The sequence below is a fragment of the Triturus cristatus genome, chromosome 9, assembly GCF_964204655.1.
Source record: "Triturus cristatus chromosome 9, aTriCri1.1, whole genome shotgun sequence".
In the NCBI taxonomy this organism is placed as follows: domain Eukaryota; kingdom Metazoa; phylum Chordata; class Amphibia; order Caudata; family Salamandridae; genus Triturus; species Triturus cristatus.
In genome coordinates, this window is record NC_140592.1 from 1,054,583,215 (window position 1) to 1,054,608,567 (window position 25,353).

General features: G+C 47.9%; 1 protein-coding gene across 2 annotated transcripts in view; it reads right to left on the reverse strand.

Moving 5' to 3' along the window:
- INO80 (INO80 complex ATPase subunit) overlaps nucleotides 1-25,353 on the reverse strand; it is a 670,892-nt gene that overhangs the window by 368,274 nt on the left and 277,265 nt on the right. For both annotated transcript variants that reach the window (XM_085626921.1, XM_085626922.1), the window contains exon 17: nucleotides 18,910-18,994. In XM_085626921.1, coding sequence (XP_085483047.1) covers nucleotides 18,910-18,994 — 85 coding nt within the window. The remainder of the gene's footprint in view (nucleotides 1-18,909; nucleotides 18,995-25,353) is intronic.

Below are 25,353 nucleotides of genomic sequence, written 5' to 3' on the forward strand. Positions count from 1 at the left end.
CAGTTCCAGAAGGTTGATGTGCATCTTCTTCTGTTGTGTCGTCCATAGTCCCTGCACTGTGTAGTGTAGTACATGAGCTCCCCATCCCTGGAGAGACGCGTCCGCTGTCAGTACTATTTGTGGAACAGGCTCTTGGAACGGTCGCCCCTTGCAAAGGTTTTGTGGATTCCACCAATGCAGAGAGTTGTATGCCCGACCGCTCACCAACACTAGGTCTTTCAACTGTCCTTGAGCCTGATTCCACTGACGTGCTAGGCACTCCTGAAGTGGGCGCATATGTAATCTCGCGTGCGGGACTATGAAGATGCAGGAGGCCATCATGCCTATCAACTGCATAAACACTCGCGCTGGAAGCGAGTGATTGTGTTTGAACTTGGAGATCAGCAGTTGTATGCTGTTGATCCTCACTAAACTTGGCTGAGCTGAGGCCGCCAGAGTGTCTATAGTCGCGCCCAGGTACTGTTGTACGTGTGCGGGCTGGAGATGGGACTTTGGGTAATTTAGTGAGAATCCCAGACTGTGAAGAAGGTGAATGGTGCGGGACATATGGCTTGCACATTGCTGGGCCGACTTCGCTTGAACGAGCCAGTCGTCTAGGTAGGGGTAGACGTGTATATGCTGCCTCCGTAAGTGTGCTGCCACCGTAGCTAGGCACTTCGTGAAAACCCTGGGCGCTGTTGTCACGCCGAAGGGAAGGACTTTGAACTGATAGTGCTGCCCCTGAACAGTAAACCTGAGGTATTTTTTGTGTGAGGGGTGGATGGGTATGTGGAAGTACGCATCCTTGAGGTCCAGTGATGCTAGGAAGTCTCCCTGCTTGAGAAGCGGAAGGACTTGCTGTAGAGTGAGCATGTGAAAGTGCTCTGAAAGAATGTACTGGTTCAGGGGTCTCAGGTCTAATATAGGCCTGAGCGACCCGTCCTTTTTTGGAATTAAGAAGTAGAGGGAGTAAACCCCCGTGCCCTGCTCGTGGTTGGGTACGAGCTCGATAGCGCCTTTTAGAAGCATACTTTCTACCTCTTGCTGTAAGAGCGTTAAGTGCTCTGAGGACATAGGACGGTTTCTTGGTGGTATTGTGGGTGGAGTGGAAGTTAACTCCAGACAGTAACCGTGTTTTATAATATCTTTGACCCACCTGTCCGTGGTGATGGAGTTCCACGTGGACAGGAACCGTTGTAGCCTTCCCCCGACAGGTGTTATGTGGTCGGGAGGAAGGGAGAGGGCGTCACTGCTTGTTCTTGGGGGAGGACCTGGTGTTGCCGTAGCCACGTCCTCTGCCCTTGGTACTGGAGCCACGATAGCCACCTCGGGTGTTCTTATCGTAGGTGGTCTGCGTATTACCCTTGTTATATGTTTGTTGTGACCCCTGTCCTCTACCTGCCCCCTTGTTTCCGGGGCGACGAAAGGAGCCGCTCCGAAAGGACTGAGTTTGTAGGGCGCCCATGGACTTTGCAGTGTCCGTGTCCTTTTTTATCTTCTCGAGGGTGGTGTCAACCTCAGGTCCGAACAAAAAGTCGGGGTTGACGGGCTGATTAAGTATATTGTTTTGTACCTCAGGCTTGAATCCTGAGATACGTAGCCAGGCGTGACGTCGTAGGATGACGCTAGTGTTGATGGCCCTGGCAGCCGTGTCTGCAGCGTCTAGTGCACATTTAATGGCAGCATTTGTGAGTAGCTGTCCCTCTCTGATAAGGATTTCTGCACCTTCTTTGTAGGGGTCAGGGAGGTGCTGAAGAAGTTGCTCCAGTGTGTCATAGTGCGCTCTATCGTAGCGAGCGAGGAGCGCTTGAGTGTTAGCTATGCGCCATATGTTTGCAGCTTGTGCGGCAACTCGCTTGCCGGAGGTCTCTAGCACCTTGGACTCTTTGTCCGGGGGAGGAGCGTCACCCGTTGTCTGCGAGTGTGCCCTCTTGCGGGCATTCGCCACAACGATGGAGTCGAGTGGTAATTGGCCTCTGATGTAAGTAGGATCCCCAGGTGCTGATCTGTATTTTTTATCGATCCTGGGGTTTATCACTCGTGCCCTGGTGGGTTCCTTGAAAATGTCAGTGGCTGGCTTGAGGACCCCCTTCAACATTGGCAGAGTCTTTACATGTCTTTCTGAGGATGCAAAGGTGTCCATTAGAAAGTCATCTTCGATGATATCAGAGTGAAGCTGTACATCATGGTTGTTTGCCGCACGTTCAATCAGAGCGTTGAACGCCGCAGTATCCTCTGTGGGTGATGTTTTTGGCCCATATAGTTGTGTGTCCTGTGCATCAAGAGGTGCACTGGGGTCTGCAGGGTCGCCCCAAGTTTGGTCAGGGTCCTGCTGGTCATCAGGGTCCGTGTCCACATGGTAGGGGACTTGTTCATCCAAGTAGTCCCCCAATGCATCCGTGTCGGAGCGTGTGGGGGAGGCCCGGTGTGGATCCTGGTAGGGTGAATAGAAGGGTTCATACAGGAGAGGTTCTGAGTCCACAGGCAGCTTCCTCTTTAGCGGGATCCTGAAAGGCTCCAATGGCGGTTCCGAAGTTATCCTTCGGCCGTGGAGAATCATCCTGCCAGTGTCGGCGTCGATGACGTGTGACGGAGACGGCTCGACAGGTGTAACCGCAGTTTTGGTGACCTGTGTCCTGAGTTGAAACGCCTTCGGGATTGTGGGTGGAGGCAAGCCGAAGGTAATGCTGGTCGGCACCGACGAAACCGCCGGAGCCGAACCGGAACCCGACGGGTCCTGGAGGGCGTCCTTGGATCTGCAGCCTGGCATCGCGCCAGGCCGTACTCGGGGCGCCTTAGAGGTCGTGGCCCCCGCCAGGGTCGTCGAGGCGGCTGCAGATATCTTCTGCGCCCGTGGCGCATCGAGTCGAGGTGCGGAGATCACCGTCGACGTCTTCGACACGTGAGGTTTTGGTGTCGTCGAGGGAGTGCTGCGAGGCGTAGCAGGCGGGACGGCCCTCGGTGTCGGTGGCGTCGACGCCGGTAACCGGGCAGGTTTGTCGGCGCCGATGACCTTCTTCCGTTTGTCGACTCCCATGTCGCCCGTCTCGAGTTCGGCACCGAAGTCTCTCTTGGTGCGGTCGGTGCCGACCCGGTGCGCTGGCGTCGAAGGTGTTGAAGGCCTCGATCCGACTAGCGCCACTTTCAGTTTCGGTTTCGTAGGAACCTGAGCAGCTTTCGGTTTCGGTTTCGTGGAAGGGAAACCAGCTGGCTTAAGCGGTAATGGCTGCCGCTGAACGTCCGAGGCCGGGCCCGAGGGCGGGGCCGAAGGACTGCGTGATAGGTCTCGGGTAAGGCCCGAAGGCGATCCCTCGACCGGAGCCATAGTCTGTGGCGCTGGTGAAATTTCGGTCTGAACAGGTAGGCCTTGTTCATCATCGGAGCTACTCTCTTCGGCTCCTAAGGCCTCCTCGTCGTCTCCTACCTCGGTGTCGTCTTCACCTCTGTGGAAGAGTGACTCGTCGGCCTCGTCCGATCCGGGTTCGTGTTCGTGTTCGGAAACGGGACTGGAGGGTAAGGCTTCTACTTCTTCGACGTCGTCAGCCTCGTCGAAGATGTCAGCTGGGGCCGGTGCCGCGTGCTGCGCTTCGAGCCTCGCCGCTCGACGATTCCGCAGAGTCTTCTTTGAACGGAACCGGGCACAGGCCATACATGTCGATTCGTCGTGGTCCGGCGAAAGGCATTTGTTGCACACCGGATGGACGTCGATGTGTGGGTACTTCGCATTGCATACCGGACACCTTTTGAATGGCGTCCTGGATTCCATCGTCGAAGTAGAGTCGATGGACAGGCAAATGCGAACAAAGTCGGTGCTGAAAGTTAGTAAACTAACAAAAAGTATCGAAACCCGATCGATAAACAGTACCGACGCGAACTAAAGGCCTTGTGGCCTCGACAAAAGTTTTTCCTAACTTGAGCTAAGATAGCACATCCGAACCCAATGGCGGAAAAAAACAATCTGAGGATGGAGAGGATGCCCATGCGCACTGTAGTCCATGGGAGGAGTCACCTATCCAAGGATACTTCGAAGACTCTTCCAGGACAACAACGTGCAAACATCCGGACCCAACACTAGGCGGCGATCTATGCACAGATATGAATTCAGCAGCCCACATGCCTCGAACTGTAAATTTTTTTTTGTTGTTGATTATTTATAAGGTGGCCGCTGTGCATGTGTGCCACTCATAGCAGCATCGGAGGGGCAAAAAAAAAAAAAACACTGGCAAAGCTAAAAGGTCAGCACTGTTAAAAATTTGTGTGGAAACCTATCTTGATCTCCCGGCGGAAGCGATGTATTTCACTATCTATGTAGCTAATATGTACAAATTTCAAGGAATCCTAGTCTATCGTCCGCCAGGCCCCAAATCCCCTTTCCCTATAATGCTTATGCATTTTTTAGAATCCCGGATAGATCACCATCCTTTTATGATCCTTGGTGATTTTAATTATTATCTAGAATGCATGGAGCAGTCAGAGGTGGCGGTGTTAACTGCCAACCTAGCCGCACTCGATTTTAACCAAGTAGTCTTAAGTCCCACTCATAGTTTGGGACATACTCTAGATGGCATTTTTATCAATAACATGGACCTGAAGGTGACCAATATTATGCCAGTTCCCTGGTCTGATCATAAGGCAGTGAATTTTACTATTAGGACCGGAATATCGGTTTCTCACTCAGGCCACAGGGCAGAGAAACACATGATCAGACCATGGTCTCAGGTGACCGTTGATAAACTGCTCCCTATTCTGGGTGGCTCGCGACCCTCCTACACTAATGATATCTCGGAGGCGGCGATAGCCTTTAAGGACTGGCTGGCGGCCGCGATGGAGAGAGTAGCTCCTCTGAAGCCACTGGGATCCAGTAGAACTAAACTATCTGCGCCTTGGTACAACAACAAACTTAAGATACTGAAGAGTACATGCAGAAGGGCTGAGCGGTTGTGGAGAAAGGATTATAGCGTTGAGGGCAAAACACACTATAATTGCACTCTTGCAGCCTATAGGCAAGCAATAGTGGCAGCCAAAAGTGCTTATTTTGAATTTAAAATTAGCAAGGCTGGTAACTCAGCTAAGGAGCTTTTCAAGACCATAACAGCTCTTGCTAAACCTCCGCAGGACAACTCCTACCGACCTGACCTAGAAACTTGCCAAAAGCTGGCTGCATATTTCCAGGAGAAGGTTCAGACCATCTATAATTAATTTAGTAGCATGTCTCCCAGCGCGCCTAGCTCAGAGCGGAGCGATCAGGGGCAGGATTTCAGCCCTAGGGGTAATACGGTACTTAGTGAGTTTGCCCCCATTACGGTGGAGGAAACACGTAGGTTGATCACTTCCATCAACTCAGGATCTCCTTTGGATCCGTGCCCACCATCAGTCTTCCACCTTGCTGCTGAGGTGATTGCGGAGGAGCTATCCCAGCTAATGAATATAGCAATGCAATCTGGCTGCTACCCCTTGAGCTGGAAGAAAGCTATAATCAAGCCTCTGCTCAAAAAACCTACACTAGACCCTCAAGTCTTAAAAAACTATCGTCCAATTGCCGCACTGCCCATGGCGGCCAAGATTCTGGAGAGGGAGCTTAATCGCTCCCTTACGGCATACCTGGTGGCCCACAATCTGCTGGACTCTTCTCAGCACGGTTTCCGCGCCCAGCACTCTACAGAGTCAGCACTTCTGATGGCAGCAGAAAATGTGCGTACTATAGTCGACGGGGGAGGTCGGGCAGTTCTGGTGATGTTGGATCTCTCAGCTGCCTTCGACACCGTAAATCATACGGTGCTGATTCGGAGGCTGCAGGAGTTTGGTGTCCAGGGTACTGCATTGGCCCTATTAGCCTCTTTTTTGGAGGATAGGGAGCAGAGCTTGTCGTGGGATGGTCTGCAGTCCGACCCTTTTCACTTACCGTGCGGAGTGCCACAGGGCTCTGCCTTATCTCCCACGCTCTTTAACATCTATGTTGCCCCCTTGGCCAAGCTCATTAGGGCGCATGGCTTCACGATCATCTCCTATGCTGATGATTCTCAGATTATTGTGTCCGCTGGGAATCAAGCCACCGATACGGCCACTAAGTTTCACAGCTGTATGGCAGAAATTATGAGCTGGATGCGAGAGAATTTTCTCAAAATCAACACGGAGAAAACGGAGATAATTGAGTTCGGCCAGGGAAAACCAGTGTGGAGTGGTTTCTGGTGGCCAGCGGAGGCTGGTGAATGTCCTTGTCCTGTGCCTAAGGTCAGAAACCTGGGAGTGGTGTTTGATAATCAGCTTAATTTTTCTGCGCATGTTAGTAATCTGGCCTCTTCCTGCTCCTATCTAATAAGGACACTGCGGAAGATTTTCCCTTTTATTAAATTGGATCTTCGTAGGAATGTGGTGGTAGCTTTAGTGCTGTCCAGAATGGACTACTGTAATGCATTGCTATTAGGAATCAACAAGACCTTGTTGAGGAGACTGCAGGTCTTGCAGAATGCGGCAGCTAGACTTTTGCTGGATGTTCCCAGAGCCCATTCTATCGCTGAGGGAATCAAGGCACTTCATTGGCTCCCAGTCCAGCAACGCATAGATTTTAAGGCTCTGTGCTTAGTACATAAGGCTGTGTTTGGGGGGGGAGCAAAGGAGGTTCGGAATCTTCTTGTTCCCTACTCTCCAGGTCGGACACTTAGGTCCTCCTCTCAATCCCTCCTTAGACTAAATCGTGTCAGGAAAGCCAGATGGGGCGGCAGAGCCTTCTCCTTTCATGCCGCCAGTCTCTGGAACAAACTTCCTGCCTCTCTGAAACTAACAGATAGTCATCAAGTTTTCAGAAAACTGTTAAAAACACGGCTTTTCGATGTGTCCCAGTGTTAATCATGGAGGTGTCCTCTCTCTACCCACCAGCGCCAAGACGCTTCGGCATTCGTTCGTGCTTTACAAGTGGCTATCCTATCCTATCCTATCCTGTTCTGAGGGTTACAGACGACTTTGAGGCATCCTCTGGAACAACCCTAATGGACTAGTTTGTGCCAACCTGCAGGTTCTCCAGACCTCAATAACAGACAAGGGAAACAGGAAGTGGTCAGAGCTTTGACCGTGTCAAAATATTTAAACAAAGCTATCCCAAAGGTCTTTTGGGATGTGGTTTTGGACTTCCTAAATAACTTCTGTCATTGGATTCCACTTTGCTGGGAAGTAATTTGGGATGATTCACAAGGTTTGAAAGAGCCTCCTGAGAATTATATTTTAAACATTTTCAAGCAACACTTTCACATACCATCCAACCCACTTAGTTTAAAATGGCTCTTGTAAAGGGCATTAACTTGGGTCAGAAACTTGAATGAGGAGACATACAGCAGATGACCATGTCTCTGGTACGCTAGCTGGGTGCTAGGTATCCTGGAGGAATAGCTTTCTGGTAGCATAGGTTTCATATAAAGACAATTCCTAGTGGCAAACCGTTTATAAGGAATATGGTTTGGTGTTATTCCTTGCACTACAGCCTCTTGGCACCAATCTCTGGCAATCAACCTTAGGGCAGAGAGTTGGTTCAGCTAACTAGAGGTGCTGGTCAGGTTTGTAGCTGTGTGCGCTATGCCAGTCGAAAGAAGGGGGCCACCTAGAAACAGGCTGCAGAGGGTGACTTGGGGACAAGTCCAGGAGCTGCCAACGCGACTCTGGATACACAGGTCCTGGGGGCAAGGCGGCACAGCGGGTTCGTCTGTACCCGGCAGGGGCGCTCGGGTGCAGAGTGGAAAGGTTAGTTGGGTTCTATGCGTCCTACGGCCTTTGTCGGTCTCACCGGTTGAGGGTGTAAAAATCAGGACAGCACATTCCACTCTGGAAGGGGTTTCTGCGGGACTGACATCACTCAACAGCTGCTTGATCTCGGTGTAGTGGGTGACCAGATTTGACTCTCACGGGCTCTGCTTACTGCAGGGGGTCCACTACCCCAGGCATTGGTCCTGTGCGGCTCCAGTTGGTCCTTGTGTCCTCTCACTTGGTGGAGGGGGGGGCAGATCTGACCTTCAGGAGCACAGGTTCCTCTTCCTGGGGGGCTGCTGCATTGAGCTAGCCAAGGGGCGGCAACCTGGTGAACTGAACCTTGTGTTTTCAGTAGCTGCGGGGTGGAGGGGAGTAGCTCCCCTACTCCAAGGAAGATTGCTGGCAATTTGTGAAGGGCTGGCAGTCTCCCGGGGTTCTTGGAAGCTGTTCAGCTCAAGGACTAGTCTCTGGTCCAAACTGTCAAGACTGGTGTTGGCATGCAGGCTTTGGCACCAAAAAGGATTTTGGAGCGCTGCTCGCACTACCAGTGCTAAACTGATTTACGAGCGGCATGTACTCTGCTTTTTGGCAGAACTCAGCAGAATCTTGCACAGTTTCTTTGTAACTCTATGGGATTGCCCCACACTCCACATTTACTGGCAATGGAAACATACAATATGGGTAGAGTCATGGGGAGACCCATTCCCTTGGACCCTAAGATGGCACTGATGGGAGTGATGGAGGAGTGCTGTGGCCCTAGATCTGTGGGCACCTTGATGGTGTAGTGTGGGCTATAACAGGGAGGAGCTCTTAGGATTGGCAATTCCTATGTGAGTAAAAGGTGAGTGAGGTGGGGGTAGAGTGCAACAAGGACTGTGAGTTAAAATCAACTCCTGGAGGAACTCAGTTAATTTATTATGTCCCCAAGGGATAGGATTATAAGAACAAGCTACTTGCCTTCGGTAACGATCTATCTGTAAGAAACATTAGTTAGTGATAGATTCCTTACCTTAGAATTACCCCCAGGCGTGAGACTGGATCCGGAAAGTTTGTCAGCAGTACCCCCACGCGTCACAAGGTGGCGTCGTGCGGCTCCGCATCCGTCGTGGTCGGCGAGATGACGTTCCAGCAGCTACTTAGACGCCGCCCTTGCGCGCTGACATCAGTTCTGTACATGACTTTCCGCACCAGGAACACAGAGCCATGCAAGATACGGACTACTGGTGCATTGAAACTAGGGCCCTGAAAGGGATGACCTTAACCCTAGAAATCAGTTCGCAGACCATGCAGGATGGGTGGGGCGGTAAGGAATCTATCACTCCCAGTTCTCCCCTTGCTCCGAAGGTTGATAAACAAGCCGAAAATAAGGTGGTTGGACATAGTGATAGAAATCCCCCATCGGCGTCGGAATCAGTGTCAAACGATGCCGTTCCGGCGCCGTAACTCCATCGGGGCTGAAACCGGGGGCGACGTCGTCCGGTGGGCTGGGCGACTTCGGAGGTGGTGCCGTTGAGGTCGACGTTGGTGGATGTGTCACAAGGTCAACTGGGGTCGACGGGGATCCATGCTTGGAGCAGACAGCGATGCCGGAGTCGCCGACAGTACAGGGCTAGAACCCCCAGTCGGACCCGCGGGGCCGGAAGGCGCAAAGAGGCGAGCCATGGCTGACAGAAATTCCTGCAGCAGGGCCTGAGTCGCCGACGGACCCGGGAAGGATGGGTAGGCCGGCGGCGGCTTCGTAGGCTCCGCCGGAGCTGCGGGGGAGGCACTACCCGCACGCTCAGCCGCGATGGGAAGTCGGAGAGCCATGGCGCTTCTTCGACTTCTTGGAACGCTTCGTCTTACCTGACCCAGAGTGCGAAGACTTCGAGCCCGATGAACGATGGTGGCGACTCCATGACCGGTCCCTCACCCTCCCACAGGACCGGGACCTTGATCAGCGCGGAAACGACTGCCGAACTTCAAGCAACTTTCGGGACCGCTTCCGCAAAGTCTTCGGCGCCATGGCCTGGCAGTCGGAGCACGACTTGGGGTCGTGGTCGCGCTCCAGGCAGTAAAGACACATGCGGTGCGGGTCCGTAACCGACATCATGCGATGACAGTCCCTGCAGGACTTGAAGTCGGGCATCCCTACTGCACCAGGAGTCGATCGACTCAAAAATAGAGACAAAAGGCCTTGAAAACACTCAGTCAAAAAGTGACTGGGGGTACCGCTCTCTCCGTATCTGCGCTTGCTGGCGCAGAAAAAGAAACAACTGACGTCAGCGTGCGAGGGCGGCATCTAAGTAGCTGCCGCGACGTCATCTCGGCGGCCACAACGCCAACGACGGACGTGGAGCCACACGATGCCACCTTCCGACGCGCAGGGTAACTGCCGATGAAAACTTTCCGGATCCAGTCTGACGCCTGGGGGTAATTCTAAGGTAAGGAATCTATCACTAACGTGTTTCTGTCAGATACAAAAAGTAGGGAAGCGATTCAACCCTAGCGTGATAATCACAAATGCCCATACAAACAGCTTCTCCCTCTTGAGGGTGCTACAGCCCCCAAACCACACCATCTTTTGTGGTGTGAGGTGGAACCCCCATGATGAAGCATGCCACCTCAGGGTGGGAGAGTGTTGTTGTCCTAAAGAGGCACCCATTACTATTGCCATGGTGACAGATATCCATCCTGCAGACCCACAGCACCTCACAATACTGGTGGGCAGACCAGAGTATTTGTTGTGTACTGTACATGATATTTTCTTGCCATCAAGATTAAACAAGCATTTACAATGCAATGGTCTCGGCAATATTATAGGTAGAGCTATTGGTATTGCTCATTTTTTTTATCATTTTTGTATCCCTAAATAAATGGCATTGTCATTTCTATTGGCATTAGCTTTTTTTTGCATATGTGATACCTATTGCATTAGCAGAGAGAGAGTGAGGTAGTGAGATAGAGAGTGAGGTAGATAGAGAGTGAGGTAGTGAGATAGAGAGAGTGAGGTAGTGAAAGAGTGAGGTAGTGAGGGAGAGGGATGTTGTGAGGTAGTGATATATAAGCATAGACTGATTAGAAATGCTGTAAATAAGAATAATAAGGAGTTCGTAGGAAAAACATTAAACAAACGTGCACACAGAGCAACAACGAGGCAGCCTGTTTGTTTCCTAAATAAAACAGGTCATCCGTTGGACAACGAGCAAACAAACCCTAACAGATCTCTACCTGATAAACAAGTCTACTCCTTGGCTACACTGCCAAACATACAGGTCCACTAATAACTATTCCCTTCATAAAAACCTCAACCAACATCAATACTCCAAACTCTGGTCTGCACGAACACCCACGGCCATATTGAACAGCATATTCCAAGGGGTCCACAAGATACAAGCACATACCAATGTCAATTAAAGTCTATAAAATTACTTAGAAAATGAAGAACCCTCGCAACTTTTAGCAGTTTGCACACACCCTAAGAGTTCCTCATTACAAAAAAATTTGATTACAAATGTTCAATATGTCTGGCAGCACAAAGAACCTCAGAACACATTCCATTTTGCTCAGTCACCTTTTTTTTTAGTTGAAGATGATTACTGTTAAGCAAGCAAAAAATAAGGACATTTTGCCAACAAGGTGCGATGCACTCAAAACACGTTGTAAAAGACAACAGATGGGTAAATCTTGGAAAGTTTAACCAGAAACATTATGGGATCCCATATGTTTTGTGGCCATATGTCTCCAAGATGCTGTAAACAACGCTGCCTACTGTATGTTTATGCTTGCCGAGTCTTGTAGATACAGTTAGCTGTCACTGTCCTGATGGAACTAAAAGAATCAGCGTATGTCAATTTCTTAAAGTAAAGATCATAACTTGAAACACGTCTCCTCACTGGCCTATAAGCTCATAGTGAATATACCCATAAACAGACAGAATGAGATGGTAAATACATCAATTGTTACAAATTAAAGATGTCGTCATCAACCAATACTAGATTTTCAAAGACCACAAAAACGTTATAGTAAGTAAACAAGGGGCAGTCGGAAGCTCAAAAGCCGAGTTGTACGTAACTGGGCCCAGTAGCCATTAACATAGTTCCAGTGGGCATGGGAAGGTAAGTCGTCATGAGGACTGTAGAAGAGAAAGCGGACGAGGGTGCAGTAGTCAGGGTAGAGGACTGGGGCCCGGAGGTCAGCGGGCAGGGTCTCAGGGAACAGCGGACCGGAGATCAACAACGGAACAGTGATATTTGAGGAGAGGAGGGGAATCAACAAAGGCCTGCAGGTCAGCACTCACCCTTTTTGTCCATAAGCCACATGAAGATGAAGCAAGGCAGGAAGCCGATGGGCCCCCACAGCACCAACAGGGCAATGTCCAGGCTGGAGAATCCGTACGCCAGCTTGGCCGAGCCTTGGATGGGGCCCCAGGTGTTCCATACGAGGCCCTACATGAACGCCATCATCGAAAAGAGTCCCAGGACCAGCCAGCGCCGCCCGGACACCCGGCTGCCCCTGGCCGGAGAGGTGGGCAGCCCTAGCAGCGCCTCCCGCTCCTCCGGGGCGCTGATGCTCCACTGCAGTCCCATGCTGCCGGCACCGGGGAGGGGAACGGTGAAGGGAACCCGCCATCCTACAGCACTACCGGGTGTCCAGCTCCTGCTACAACCGGCCAAAACACCTACTTGCATCAGCGCTGGGTGCCGGGTACTGGGACTGTAAAAGCAAAACAAGCCCGGTCCCAGCGCATGCGCAGCTCGTACAGCTCGCTCCTCTTGTTTTAACTCTGCGTTACACAATACTGTGTGGGCAAACCCAGAGGAAGGGGAATGATGTGCAGCGGCCACCAGGAGGGCTAAAGGAAAGCCGGAGCAAAGGTTGAAGGAGAAGGGATACATGCGACAGAAGAGGGAGAAGAGACACAGCACGAGTCGCAAACAGCTCAACGCAATTTAGATTCAGCACAGGGATGATGCACAAGAGGAGGGGGAGACACAGCATGGAGTTAAAATAAAGCAAAAGGTTAAAGGGAGAAGGCGCAGCAGAGCAAAGTGGGAAATGTGAGGTACATTGGAGAAGGGATTGGGCCAGCACGAGGGAACACATACCAGAAGTAAACAAGCACACCACTGCCTTTCTCCGAGGCGAAGCAATGCCTCGGAGAAACGCAGCGGTGGTTTCAGATTCGGGGGCGTGGCTAAAAAGTGGAAAGAACAGCACGGAACACGCCCCCGAATCTGAAAAAGACGGAGCCTATTTGGAGGGACGGCTCTCTCCTCCAATGGCTGGCCTCCGTTTAGTAAGACAGCCAATGGAGGAGAGGCAAAAAGAGCCACTCTCAGAAACATTAAATCTCCGACTTCCGGTTCTGCCTTCGGCAGACCGGACGGTCCTCGACCTAAAAATTACGTGTAAGAGTTAAGGGTGTCAGATTACTACATCCACATTATCTGGTAGAAGGAACATGCTACTTACCAGTATGCATATGTTATTGGCATGTAGAGCTGTAGATTCATATACTGTGCATAGATCGCCATCTGGTGTTGGGCTCGGGTGTTTGCACTTTGTTTTTGTCTTGGAAGAAGTCTTTGTAGTCACGAGATAGGTGACTCCTCCTTAGGGTGACAGTGCGCATGGGCATCGACTCGATCTTCAGATTGTTCTTCGCCATAAAGGGTGATTATGGAGTTAGTAAGAAATAGAAAAGAGATGTCCAGGTGTGATGTATCTAAGTAAGATAGTACTGCAATAGATAGAGGTATCCGGGGAGGCGGGTGGGCGTATATGAATCTACAGCTCTACATGCCAAGAACAGATGCATAATGGTAAGTAGCATTTTCCGTTTGAGCCTATGAGCTGTAGATCATATACTGTGCATAGACTATACAGCAGTTCCCCCTTAGCGGTGGCTACCTGTATCTTTTGCAGTGGTTTGAAAAAGTGTTCTTAATACAGCCTGGCCCACACTAGCTTGTTGTTTTGCTTGCACATCTACACAATAGTGTTTTGTGAAAGTGTGCGGTGTAGACCAAGTTGCTGCTTTGCAGATGTCATCTAGGGGAATGTTTCCTAAGAATGCCATAGAAGACCCTAGTTTACGTGTGGAATGAGCTCTAGGGGAATGGTTAATGTATGTTTGGCTTTAAGATAGCCTATTTGGATGCATTTAAGTGTTGTCTGTTTCGGAGATAAGCTTCTATTGCAGCGAGATGTAGTCTTATAGATGTATATGCTAGGCTACATTGTTGTAGGTGCAAGAGATAACAGAATAGAAGCATCTAGTGGATTGATTTTGTTATTTGTGCAGTAAATCACAAATCGTTTCCACTTCGCTGCGTAGCATGCTCTGGTGGTAGGACGTCTAGCTTCTTTAATGATGTTCATGCAGTCTGGCGGAAGATGGAGGTAGCCAAACTCTAAGAATTCAGGTGCCAGATCGCAAGGTTGAGTTGACTGGGATCTGGATGCCTTATCACTCCATGGTTCTGAGTAAGAAGCTTGGGTGAGAGGCATAGCTTTCGATGCAGAACTATTGATAGTTCCAAGAGGGTTGTGAACCATGGTTGTCGGGCCCATGTTGGAGCAACCAGGATCATTGTGAGGGAATGCTGTATGAGTTTCAGAATCACTAACGGAATGAGCGGGAGAGGCAGAAAAGCGTAAACAAATTTGCCTGACCAGTTTATCCATAGCGCATTGCCTTTGGTCAATGGGTGTGGATACCTGGATGCTAAGCTTGAGCATTTTGCGTTTTGGTGTGTGGCAAACAGATCTATTTCTGGGTGGCCCCACATGTGAAAGACTGGAAGAAAAACTTGAGGATGAAGTTCCCATTCGTGCATCTGCTATCTTTGATGACTGAGCAGGTCTGCAATTTGATTGTGTACTCCTGGGAGGTGTTCCGCAAGGAGATATACGTTTTGAGAAATGGCCCATCTCCATATGCTTTGAGCTAGGAGTGAAAGCTGCAGAGTCTGTCCCCCCTGTTTCTGTATGTAATACATTGCTGTCATGTTGTCTGTACAGACCAGGACAGCTTTGCGTACCAGATGGAGTTAAAAGGATTTTAATGCTAGAAAAATTGCCAACAATTCCAGGTAATTTATGTGGAGTTGTTTTTGCTGAGGTGTCCACATGCCCTGAATGGTATGGTTTTGAAGATGAGCTCCCCAGCCGGTGAGCGATGAGTCTGTGTTAGCACTATCTGTGGAACCGGGTCGAGGAACGGCCGCCCATTGGAAAGGTTTTGTGTATTCCACCACTGCAGAGAGCGATGTGTGTGGCTGTCCACCAACACCAGATCTGTTAGCTGACCTTGAGCCTGGTTCCATTGACGTGCCACACACTCCTGTAAGAGACACATTTGAAGTCTTGCATAAGGGACGATAAGAATGCAAGAGGCCATCATCCTGATTAGCTGCATGAACACTGAAGCTGGTAATGAGTGTTGAGGCTGAAATTGTGATATTAGAGCTTGCATGTTGCTTACCCTGACTGGGTTGGGGTATGCTAGAGCTTTTGAAGTGTCTATTGTAGCTCCTATATATTGTTGTGTGCTGGACAGTTGGAGGTGGGATTTGGTGAGATTCAACGTGAATCCCAAGTCGTGAAGCAGCTGTATTGTTTTGTGTGTCTGTGTTGCCCACAGCTGGTGTGTGACTTGGCTTTTATGAGCCAGTCGTCCAGATAAGGGAACACGTGAATATGTTGTCTTCGTAAGTGAGCCGCCACTACTGCGAAGCACTTGGTGAAGACTATGAGCGCTGTAGTCACCCCGAACGGGAGGACTTTGAATTGGTAGTGTTGACCGTCCACCACGAACCTGAGATATTTCCTGTGAGTGGGGTGAATGGGAATATGAAATTAGACGTCCTTTAAATCTAGAGTGGAGAGAAAGTCGCCTTGTTGGAGCAGTGGCAGCACCTGTTGGAGAGTGACCATGTGGAAGTGGTCTGACTGAATGTAGAGGTTTAACTGTCTGAGGTTCAGTATTGGCCTGAGAGAGACGTCTTTTTTGGAATCAGAAAATAGAGGGAGTAAACCCCTGTGCCTTGATGAGGCAAGAGGACTGGTTCTATTGCATGTTTTTGTAAAGAGAACCTCTTGTTTGAGAAGAGTCAGATGTTCCAGGACGTTGGACGTTGTCTGGGAGGGATATTTGGTGGAGTAGAGGTGAGTTCTAGGCAATAACCATACTGGATAATTTGTCTTACCCACTTGTCTGTTGTGATGGAATTCCAGACAGGTAGGAACTGTGAGAGACGTTCCCTGACAGGAGTGGAATGATCGGGGGGAAGTGAAGGAAAGTCACTGCTTGGTGGTAGGGAAGTAGCGGGTATTGTTACAGCGACCTCTTCCTTTACCGTTGTTACCTCTGTACCCTCCTTGAAAATATCCTCTGGAGGAGGTAGTTTTGATTGGGACTTTTGTATGATGAAGAGGGATGCTCTGAGCCAGTAGTTTTGGAGCCAGCCCTGTAAATGGAGTGACAAAATGAACCTCTAGAGGAAGGTAATTGCAATGGCCACCATGAACTTGGCAGTCTTGGTATCCTTTTTCATCTTTTCTAAAGATGTATCGACTGTGGGCCCAAAAATATGCTCTTGGTCAAAAGGCGGATTAAGAATAGTGGATTGCACCTCCTGCTTGAATCCGGAGATTTGGAGCCAGGAGTGTCTGCGTAATAAAACGCTGGTATTAATAGCACAAGATGCGGTATCAGCCGCATCGAGGGCACATTTGATAGATGTGTTGGTTATTAAATTACCCTCCTGTATAAGGTCGTTAGCTTTGTTCTTATATTGGTCAGAAAGATGTTGCATAAGCTGTTCAAGCTCATCATAGTGAGCTCTGTCATATCTGGCCAACAAAGCTTGGGCATTGGCAATCTGCCAATGATTTGCCGCTTGTGACGTGATACGTTTCCCGTATGCGTCTATCAGTTTCGATTCCTTATCAGGAGGAGGGGCGTCGCCTGTGCTTTGTGAATTAACCCTCTTGCGTGCATTAGACACCACAAGAGAATCTAAAGGGACCTGACCTCTGATGTAGATTGGGTCATTGGGAGCTGCCTTATATTTTTTGTCCACCCTGGTGTGGAGGATCCTGGTTCTGACTGGGTCCTTAAACACTTCTCGTGCATGTTTTAGCATGCCTTTTAGCATTGGCAGGGTGTGTGTAGACTTTTGTGAGGGTACAAGATCAGAGTGTAATTGCATCCCATGGTATTGTGTAGCCCTATTAATTAGTTGTGCAAACCCAATGTTATCATCTGGCGGTGATGGCCTAGAGGGATAGAGGTCCGGGTCATTGTGTGGATCTGGATCGGTATTATAATCATCCAAAGGATCTGTATCGTGTGGGATTGTATGTGCGTCTTTATCCCTATCTGTATCTGTGGTCCCATCCCTACCCATATCATCATCTTCATCGACTTGTGGTTGAGGTGAAAATGTATGTTGAGGGGAGAGTGCTGGAGAAATTAACAAATTTGCATCAGGTGGAGAAGGAGAGGAAGGGGGACGTATTAGTGCCTATTTCCTTCTGTTTAATGGGTATTCCTTCTGAATGGTCCAGTTTTCTCTTTTTAGGAGGTTTGGCGGTAACATGAGCGGTTTCTGGGTCAATGTTTAGAGTTTTTTGCTTTGGATCCGAAAAATCTGGCACAGACTGTTGTTTGGGTACAATGTCCTTTTTCGAAGATTTAGGGTCAGAATGTTCTTTAGGCCTTGCGTCAGAAGCTTTCTGTGGGGTTTTGGACTCTTTAGCTTTGGGTGTAGGAGTTTCTGGCTCTGAAATTTTTGATTTAATTTGTTTCGGCTCCGAAGGCTTGTCCTTTATTTGTGTTGACGCCGAAGGTTTTGGCGTCAAGGCTGTTCTCGGTGCCGACAAAGAAGGGTGTGGCACATGTTTACTTTTGGGCTTTGGTGCCGAAGTTGACTTCTCGGCACCGTAATGGGGCTGGCTCGAGCCCGAGCCGGAAGGCTTTTCTTTCGGTTTCATAGCTGGGCCCAAGCGCGGGGCATCTGAAGTGTGTTGTAAGTGTCGATATGAGCCCAAGGGTGAAGGTGTTACCGGAGCCTTTTGTTTGGGGTTGGTTGGGAGAGGGGTCTCGGTACTCACGGACCGTTGAGCCGGGGTGACTGTCTCGTCTTCGATGTCGGAGACAGAGATCTCTCCTTCATCAGCTTGTAGTTACGCATGGACATTGGGATCTGCTCCGAAGATGTCAGGAACCAAGCTGCTTCCGCAGGACATTTCATGACGTCGAGCCCGACGGTCACAGATGGTTTTATTCGACCTGAAAGATGAGCAGGGCTCGCAGTTCTTGTCCTCGTGCTCTGGGGAGAGGCAGAGATTACAAACCTCGTGTAAGTCCGTGTGTGGGAACTTAGCACCACACCAAGGGCATTTTTTGAAAGGAGTCCTTTCCATTGACTGCTGGGCGTAGATATGCATCGAAAGGGAAACGCAATCGAGACAATACCGTCGAGTGGTGAGGGATTGCGCGTTGAAGGGGGCGAGAACGACACCGACCCAGAGCGCAGCACATCACATCCGAACCCGATGGTGGAAAAAAACAATCTGAAGATGGAGATGATGCCCATGCGCACTGTCACCCTAAGGAGGAGTCACCTATCTTGTGACTACAAAGACTTCTTCCAAGACAAAAACAAAGTGCAAACATCCAAGCCCAACACCAGATGGCGATCTATGCACAATATATGATCTACAGCTCATATGCCTCGAACACAAAGGTATTAGAAACAAGTAATATCCTTATCCAATTATAAAGGTTATGATTTAAACTCCCTGCACACCAGGGCTTGTTTTTTTTGTTTAGAGAAAAAACATTCTTGCTTAGGGAGTTAGTTTTCTCTAAACAAAAAGGTTTGGTGAACGGGCACTTGAAAAATGGCATACTAATGTATCTGGGTACAACTGCTTTCTGAAAGCCTTCTTTGCCAGGGGGACCAGGATCAGGTCAGCAGTTCAGAGAAGGTCTTCTCCCCCACCACTTCCTTTTTTTCAAGCACTTAACATCTAGACAAGTACCACATACAAGCACACACAGTCGTCTGAATCATCCATCTATTACTTTGGAAAAAACAAAACAAAATATGTTACTTTGTACTCTGAACACATACCAACCAAAATATAACTTTCTCGTATACATAACACAGATAATAAAAATTATTCTCACTGCAGACACACCTCAGCCATGGTGTTCTGTATAGGAGTGCCAGTCAGAAGCAGCCGGTTCCGGCACTGAAATTGCAGCAAAATCTTCCATCGGACACTGCAAACATATCAAGGAAAACATTGAGGATAAAAGGAAGAACAAATTGGAAGAATATCATGCAAGGACTGAAGGAAGAACACTCAATAATCAACTAGGCATAAAGTATTAGCAAAGACTTCTATGTTAAGCCACTAGTACATTATCCCATGTAAACTATCCAGACTTCTGATAATGTTTGCTTCAGTAGAAGCCAGAAAAAAACTATACATTGGAACTAATGTTGCCGATATGTGGTCCTTCATTTCCTTCTATTTGAACTTCTATGTATTCTTAAATATAAAATACATCCTAAAGTAGTGCTTTCTGAGAGCACTATATGAACCCAGGGAGTGATCTATATTTCTGATGACAGATTCTCTAATTGGGGTATATGCCTCATGTGGTAAATAAAATCTTCTTTACCGGACTGAATTTCATACGGAATCTTAAAATAAAATAAAATAGCTCAAAATAACAAGAGGCAGAATCCGTGGTATAAGAGGTTTTCTAAATGGGCTTTATTCCATTCAAAATGGCCGACTCGAGTCGCGGCCTTCAGGTTCCGTCACCACGAGGGTTCAGGAAGTGAAGTACAATACTTTATTGACAGACATGCATTTTTATAATAAGTACATTACAATGAAACGAATGTAGAAGGCGTAACATTTGATAAGAAAAGTGACAAAACAGGTACGTAATCGAAACTAGGCGTAATAAGGAATAAAAGAAACATGATTGGTTAGGATTATCAGACATAGGTGGATCTATAAGATAATACTTGGCATAGATGCGCGCGCAGCAGCATGACGTGTGAGTGACGTGCAACTAGGGGGTGAAGGGACTTGACATTTAGCTCTACATGTGGAGACGAGAAGTCTGGGGGGTCAAGTCAACCTAATCCCAAATCATATCTAACATCCTATGTTTAGAGAACTATGTTATCCACAAGGAAGGACTCTCGGACAGAATCTAGTCTATACTGACTGTGTGCGTGAACAAACGTCTAAGTGTCTATATGAGATGCGAGAGGCAGAAAACTTTCCATGGCAACAGGGCTATGAATCATTTGCAGGAGGACGGAAGGGCTGAGTCCTTTGCTTGTGAGCTAAAGGAAATGTTTACCTAAATCACTAGACAGGAATGCATCGGCTAGAGAGCAAAATAGATAATTCGAAGGTGAAATACAGCTTCTTGGCAGGCAGGCGAAAACTGGCCGAGGCAGGCACCGTTAGCTGCACAGGGAGTAGGACAAAGTTCATGGATACAGATGCGAGCTCAAGCTGAAGCTGTCAGAGACAGAGAGCAGGGAAAGGCTTTGAGGACAGAATCGGGCCTACTTGCCTGAACTGTAAAAATGGAGTAACTTAGCCATATAAAGTCGGTGGCCTTTCATACTTAGGAATCGAATATCCAGCCCATTGATGGCGGATCTGACAGAGAACATGTCGACGGTAGACACACATATATTTGCGTTCTTAGAAACTGGAACTGGAGGGAACATACATGTACTTGTAACATGCATATAGAACCGTTGGGGTCCAAGATAGGGGACATAACTGACCAGGAAAATCCACATTTCCACATTCCCTCCTTGTCCCCTACTTGCCCTTCAAGAGATATCAATCTTCATCATTCCATCGATTTGCTCATGGAGCATCATTTCTTCTTCCTTCTTCTTCCGGTATTTTGAACGAGAACTGTGATATGGAATGCATGATGTGGCACACAGACCACAAATCGCTGGTCCACATTGCAGGCATAAACAACAACTGAAGAGCATAAGAAGGCCAATACCTAGGAAGGATAGAACTCTCCATCCCCAGGCTGATATCACACTCCAAAACCACCCGGACCACGTCCAAGTGCCTGGATTTTCGTGTATCTGGCTTACAATCTTATGAAGGCGTGTTATAGCTTTATATACAGATGGCGAATTTTCTGGTATGAATATGCAGCAGCTGGATCCGATGACCCTGCAAGCTCCGCCCCTATCGGCCAGGATGACGTCAAGGACAAGACGATTCTGGAGAACAACAATTCTCATCACTGATTGTTCTTCTGTCAGATTGCCTAGGGCGGCTATAGTCTCGTTTACTACAGCTTCAAGAGTCTTGGTGAGTCTGCGTATCAGCTTACTATTTGATATGGTACCTATATAGGGAAAGATACCTTTATTGAAATCTACATACTTGTCCCATGCCGTCTCAGTATAATCGACAACTGGGAGATCTCTACGCTCTCTTTTGTGTACTAAATGAACATTTCGATAATAATCAGGGGGAGCTAGAAAAACAGGTGGCAAAAGGAATGCTATGTAACAGGTACCATCCCAATCTAGAGGCAGACGCATATATGCAGTCTGACCACATATAAAGTAAGAATGGCGAGAAGCTCTAAATGAAGATTTACCTTGATCACTATATTCTACTGTAGTAACGCATTGGCTATGGCCCATGTGTATGGAACCAACTTTTCTTACACATAATTCACCCTTAACTGGAAATACTGACATAGTGGGCAGAATTAGTTCAACTTCGGTTTTGACATTCAAAATCATAAGATTAGGCGTAAAATTACCTAATTTATACACTTCATTTTCTAAATCAGTTCCTGTTCTACTGGGGTGACCCTCCTTATTAGGGTGACAGACTTTGAATAAAACTAGATTCAGATTTCCCCATATCCAATGTTGTTGATAAACTGCTGTGTCTGGGTCTATGGAATTTAATAAACTAAACCATGCTCCACAGGAGCCATTGTGTGTGAACGGATGTGGAAAGAAAGGCAGAACTCCTTTGTTATTCTGATAGGGAGGGAGTCGGCCACACACCCAACAATTGGTGGCATTACTAGTCTGATGGGAATGATGTAACATACTAATGAATGTGTTATTGCGCAGCGCAAGTCTATAGGACAACTCATGTGGGGGTAATTCACTAAAAGAATGTTCATCAGTTATATTGAAAGCACGTTTAGAAACAGGATAATACATATGCAACAATATGCTTGCAGTAACTATTAAAAAACTCAAGGAAAACAAAATTAATAAAGTCACAATACAGTGGCTACGCAGTAATTTACAATAAGCATGTCGTTTCATTATGATTCTGGACTCTACATCATTCAGACCTAAGGGATACATGTCGGGACAGATTCAACCGCTTCACCTTGGAGAGGACTTAAACAATCAAATCGTCCGACAGTTTAGATCTGGACCTGAGTTTCTGCTTATAGAGTTCGGTGCTACTGGCCTCAGCCAAGGGTAGCTTTGAGTCAATGGGGGAAGACACACGGGGAGTACTGTTTGTGTCAGGAGGAAGTCCATGAAATTTCTTGATATGGCTGGAATGCACCCAGCCTTTTCTCCCTTCGATCTTCACAGCTGTTCTGGTCGTCAGCAGGACCAACTTAGGAAGCCTCCACCTTGGCTCCAGTTGGGTTTTCCGATCGAAATTCCTGACGAGAACATAATCGCCGGGAATTACATCATGAGGTTTCACCTCGGTGTTGTCGGGAAAAGCTGCGACTACCTGTGAACGACAAGATTGTAGTGCAGACATCAAGGAAGCCAGGTAATCTGTCAGCATATTACAGTCAACATCAGTTATTTTACGGGGTATAGGCGTCCCCCACATATTCGGTGGTCTACCAAAGATCACCTCATAAGGGGATAGCCCTGTTCGAGAGTGTGCTACCATTCTCATGTAAAATAGCGCAACTGGTAAGGCTACTATCCAGTCCACCCCTTTTTCCTGACATATGTTAGACAATCTGATTTTTAAAAGTTGATTATGTCGTTCCACGAGACCTGCTGCCTCGGGGTGTCGGACACAGTGGAATTTCCACTGATATCCCAACAAAAGTGAGACATGTTTCATTAATTCGGATGAGAAAGGCTGGCCGTTATCTGAATATACAACACGTGGTAAACCGTACCGTGGGAAGAATTCTCGAACTAGCTGCTTGGCAGTAGTCGGGGCAGTGTAATCTGATACGGGATACGCCTCTGTCCAACGGGAGAGAGCGCAGACAACTACGAGAACATATTTGAATCCTCGACAACGTTCCATCTGAATATAATCCATCTGGAGGACTTCAAAAGGATGGTCAGGAGGCTGAAATCCACCCTGCTCTACGGGAACACTCTTTCCTGGATTAAACTGACAGCATATCATACAGGTACGAACTTTTTGTTTAGCTGCTGCTCGTAAATGTTTGTTGAACCAAATGTGCTGAATGCTGTCTAGCATAGCCTTCTCTCCTAAATGTGCTGGACTGTGAACTGTAGCTATAATGGCTTGAACCATGGAATCAGGGAGAAACCATACAGATTTCTCCTTCGTCATCCATCCTTGATCTGTCTGGATCCCTCCTAGTTCAGTCCACTTCTTTATTTCTTCTGCTGTGGCATGTGTCTGTATGTCAATTACGTCAAGTGCGGGATCCTTAATTGTCATACACTGTGTTGGTGTCTGAACTATTGGCTTTGTCATGTCTAATGTGCGATTCTGAGCAGTCTGTTTAGCTGTTCTGTCAGCTAAATCATTGCCTTGAGAAATGATATCAGTAACCTTCGTGTGTGCTTTACATTTCATAATTGATATAGCAGTGGGTAGATGTATTGCGTCTAACAAGGCATGAATGAGGGGTCCGTGCTGAATGTGGGCACCATGGGAAGTTAAATAACCTCTCTCTCGCCACAGCACGCCGAAGTCGTGTACAACTCCGAATGCATAACGTGAGTCAGTGTATACATTAACTTTCTTATTTGTGGCTTGAATACAGGCTTGTGTTAGAGCAATAAGTTCTGCTGCTTGGGCTGACAAAGTATCTATACAATTTGTCTCAATAACTTCAGTGTCTGTTGTGACTGCATACGCGGCCACTAAATCTCCTGTACTTGTTCTCATGCACGATCCGTCTACATACAACGTCAGGTCTGGATCTAACAATGGAACGTCTGTCAAGTCTTGTCTAGGTTTCGTCTTTATTTCAATGATTTCAACACAATCATGAGCTAGTGGGTCTGTTCCAATTACAGGTAATAGTGTAGCAGGATTCAATGTATTACACCGTCGGATCTCTATGTGTGGTTGAAACAATGTCAGTTCATAACCGGTAAGTCTTGCTATGGTCAAGTGTTGTGTTTGTGTTCGGTTCACAAGAACCTCTACTGCATGTGGTACTTGTACTGTCAATGGGTGTCCTAATACTATGGCATCGCTTTGTCTGATTGCTAAAGCTGTCGCTGCCACTGATTTCAGGCATGCAGGCAAAGCCTGAGCTACGGGATCTAATGTACTGGAAAAATAAGCACATGGCTTGCGTGATCCTGCTTGATCCTGAGTGAGTACTGACAAGGCAGTACCTTCGCGTTCTGTAACAAAGAGTGTAAAATGTTTGCTATAACATGGTGTTGCTAAAACAGGTGCTTGACATAAAGCTTCCTTTAGGCTTTCAAAAGCTTGTGTATGTTCCTGAGTCCAAGGGAGAACAGTCGATGTGGCTGCCTCCTGTGTGGTTAACTGAATGAGTGGTTTTGCTAGAAATGCGTACTGAGGGATCCACTGCCTACAATATGAAGTGAGGCCTATGAAAGCCCGCACCTCCTTTTGTGTCTGGGGTATTGACATGTTAGCAATTAACTGGATGCGATCTGGTGTAAGCTGCCTTCCCTCCTTGGACAGCGAGTGACCAAGATAAATAACTCGCTGGACACAGAATTGCAGCTTAGAAGGAGACACCTTGTGCCCCTTGTCGGCTAGGAAATGTAAAACTGTCAGAGAAGCTTTTTCACATTCTTACTCGCTTCTCGCTGTGATCAGCAGATCATCGACATATTGAAGCAGTGCAGTATTGACTGGCATGTGGATACTGTCAAGTTCTCATTTCAGTGCTTGGCTGTAGATGCTGGGGCTTTCTGTGAATCCTTGGGGAGCGCGTGAGAATTTAAAGCTGCGCCCATTTAAACTGAATCCGAACAAGTATTGGCTTTCCGGATCTATTGGGACGCTGAAAAAGGCATTCTTGAGATCGATTACAGTAAAGAATGTTGCTTCGGAATCAATTGCTGTCAACAATGATGATATATCAGGGACCACAGGGAATTGTGGTACAATGCACTTGTTTAGTTCACGCAAATCAATAACCAATCGGTACACTGGTGGGGCAGTAGGATCAGTTCGTTTAAGAATCGGAATTATCGGTGAATTACATACATTGGAGTCTGTTTCTACAACTACTCCCTGGGCAATCAGCTCATCAATGATTTTCAGCAAAGCCACTACAGCATCATGCGGTAACTTGTATTGTCGCATTCGTGGTAGTACCACTCCTGCTTTCAGTGTGACTCGATAGGGTGTAATGTTCATGCAGCC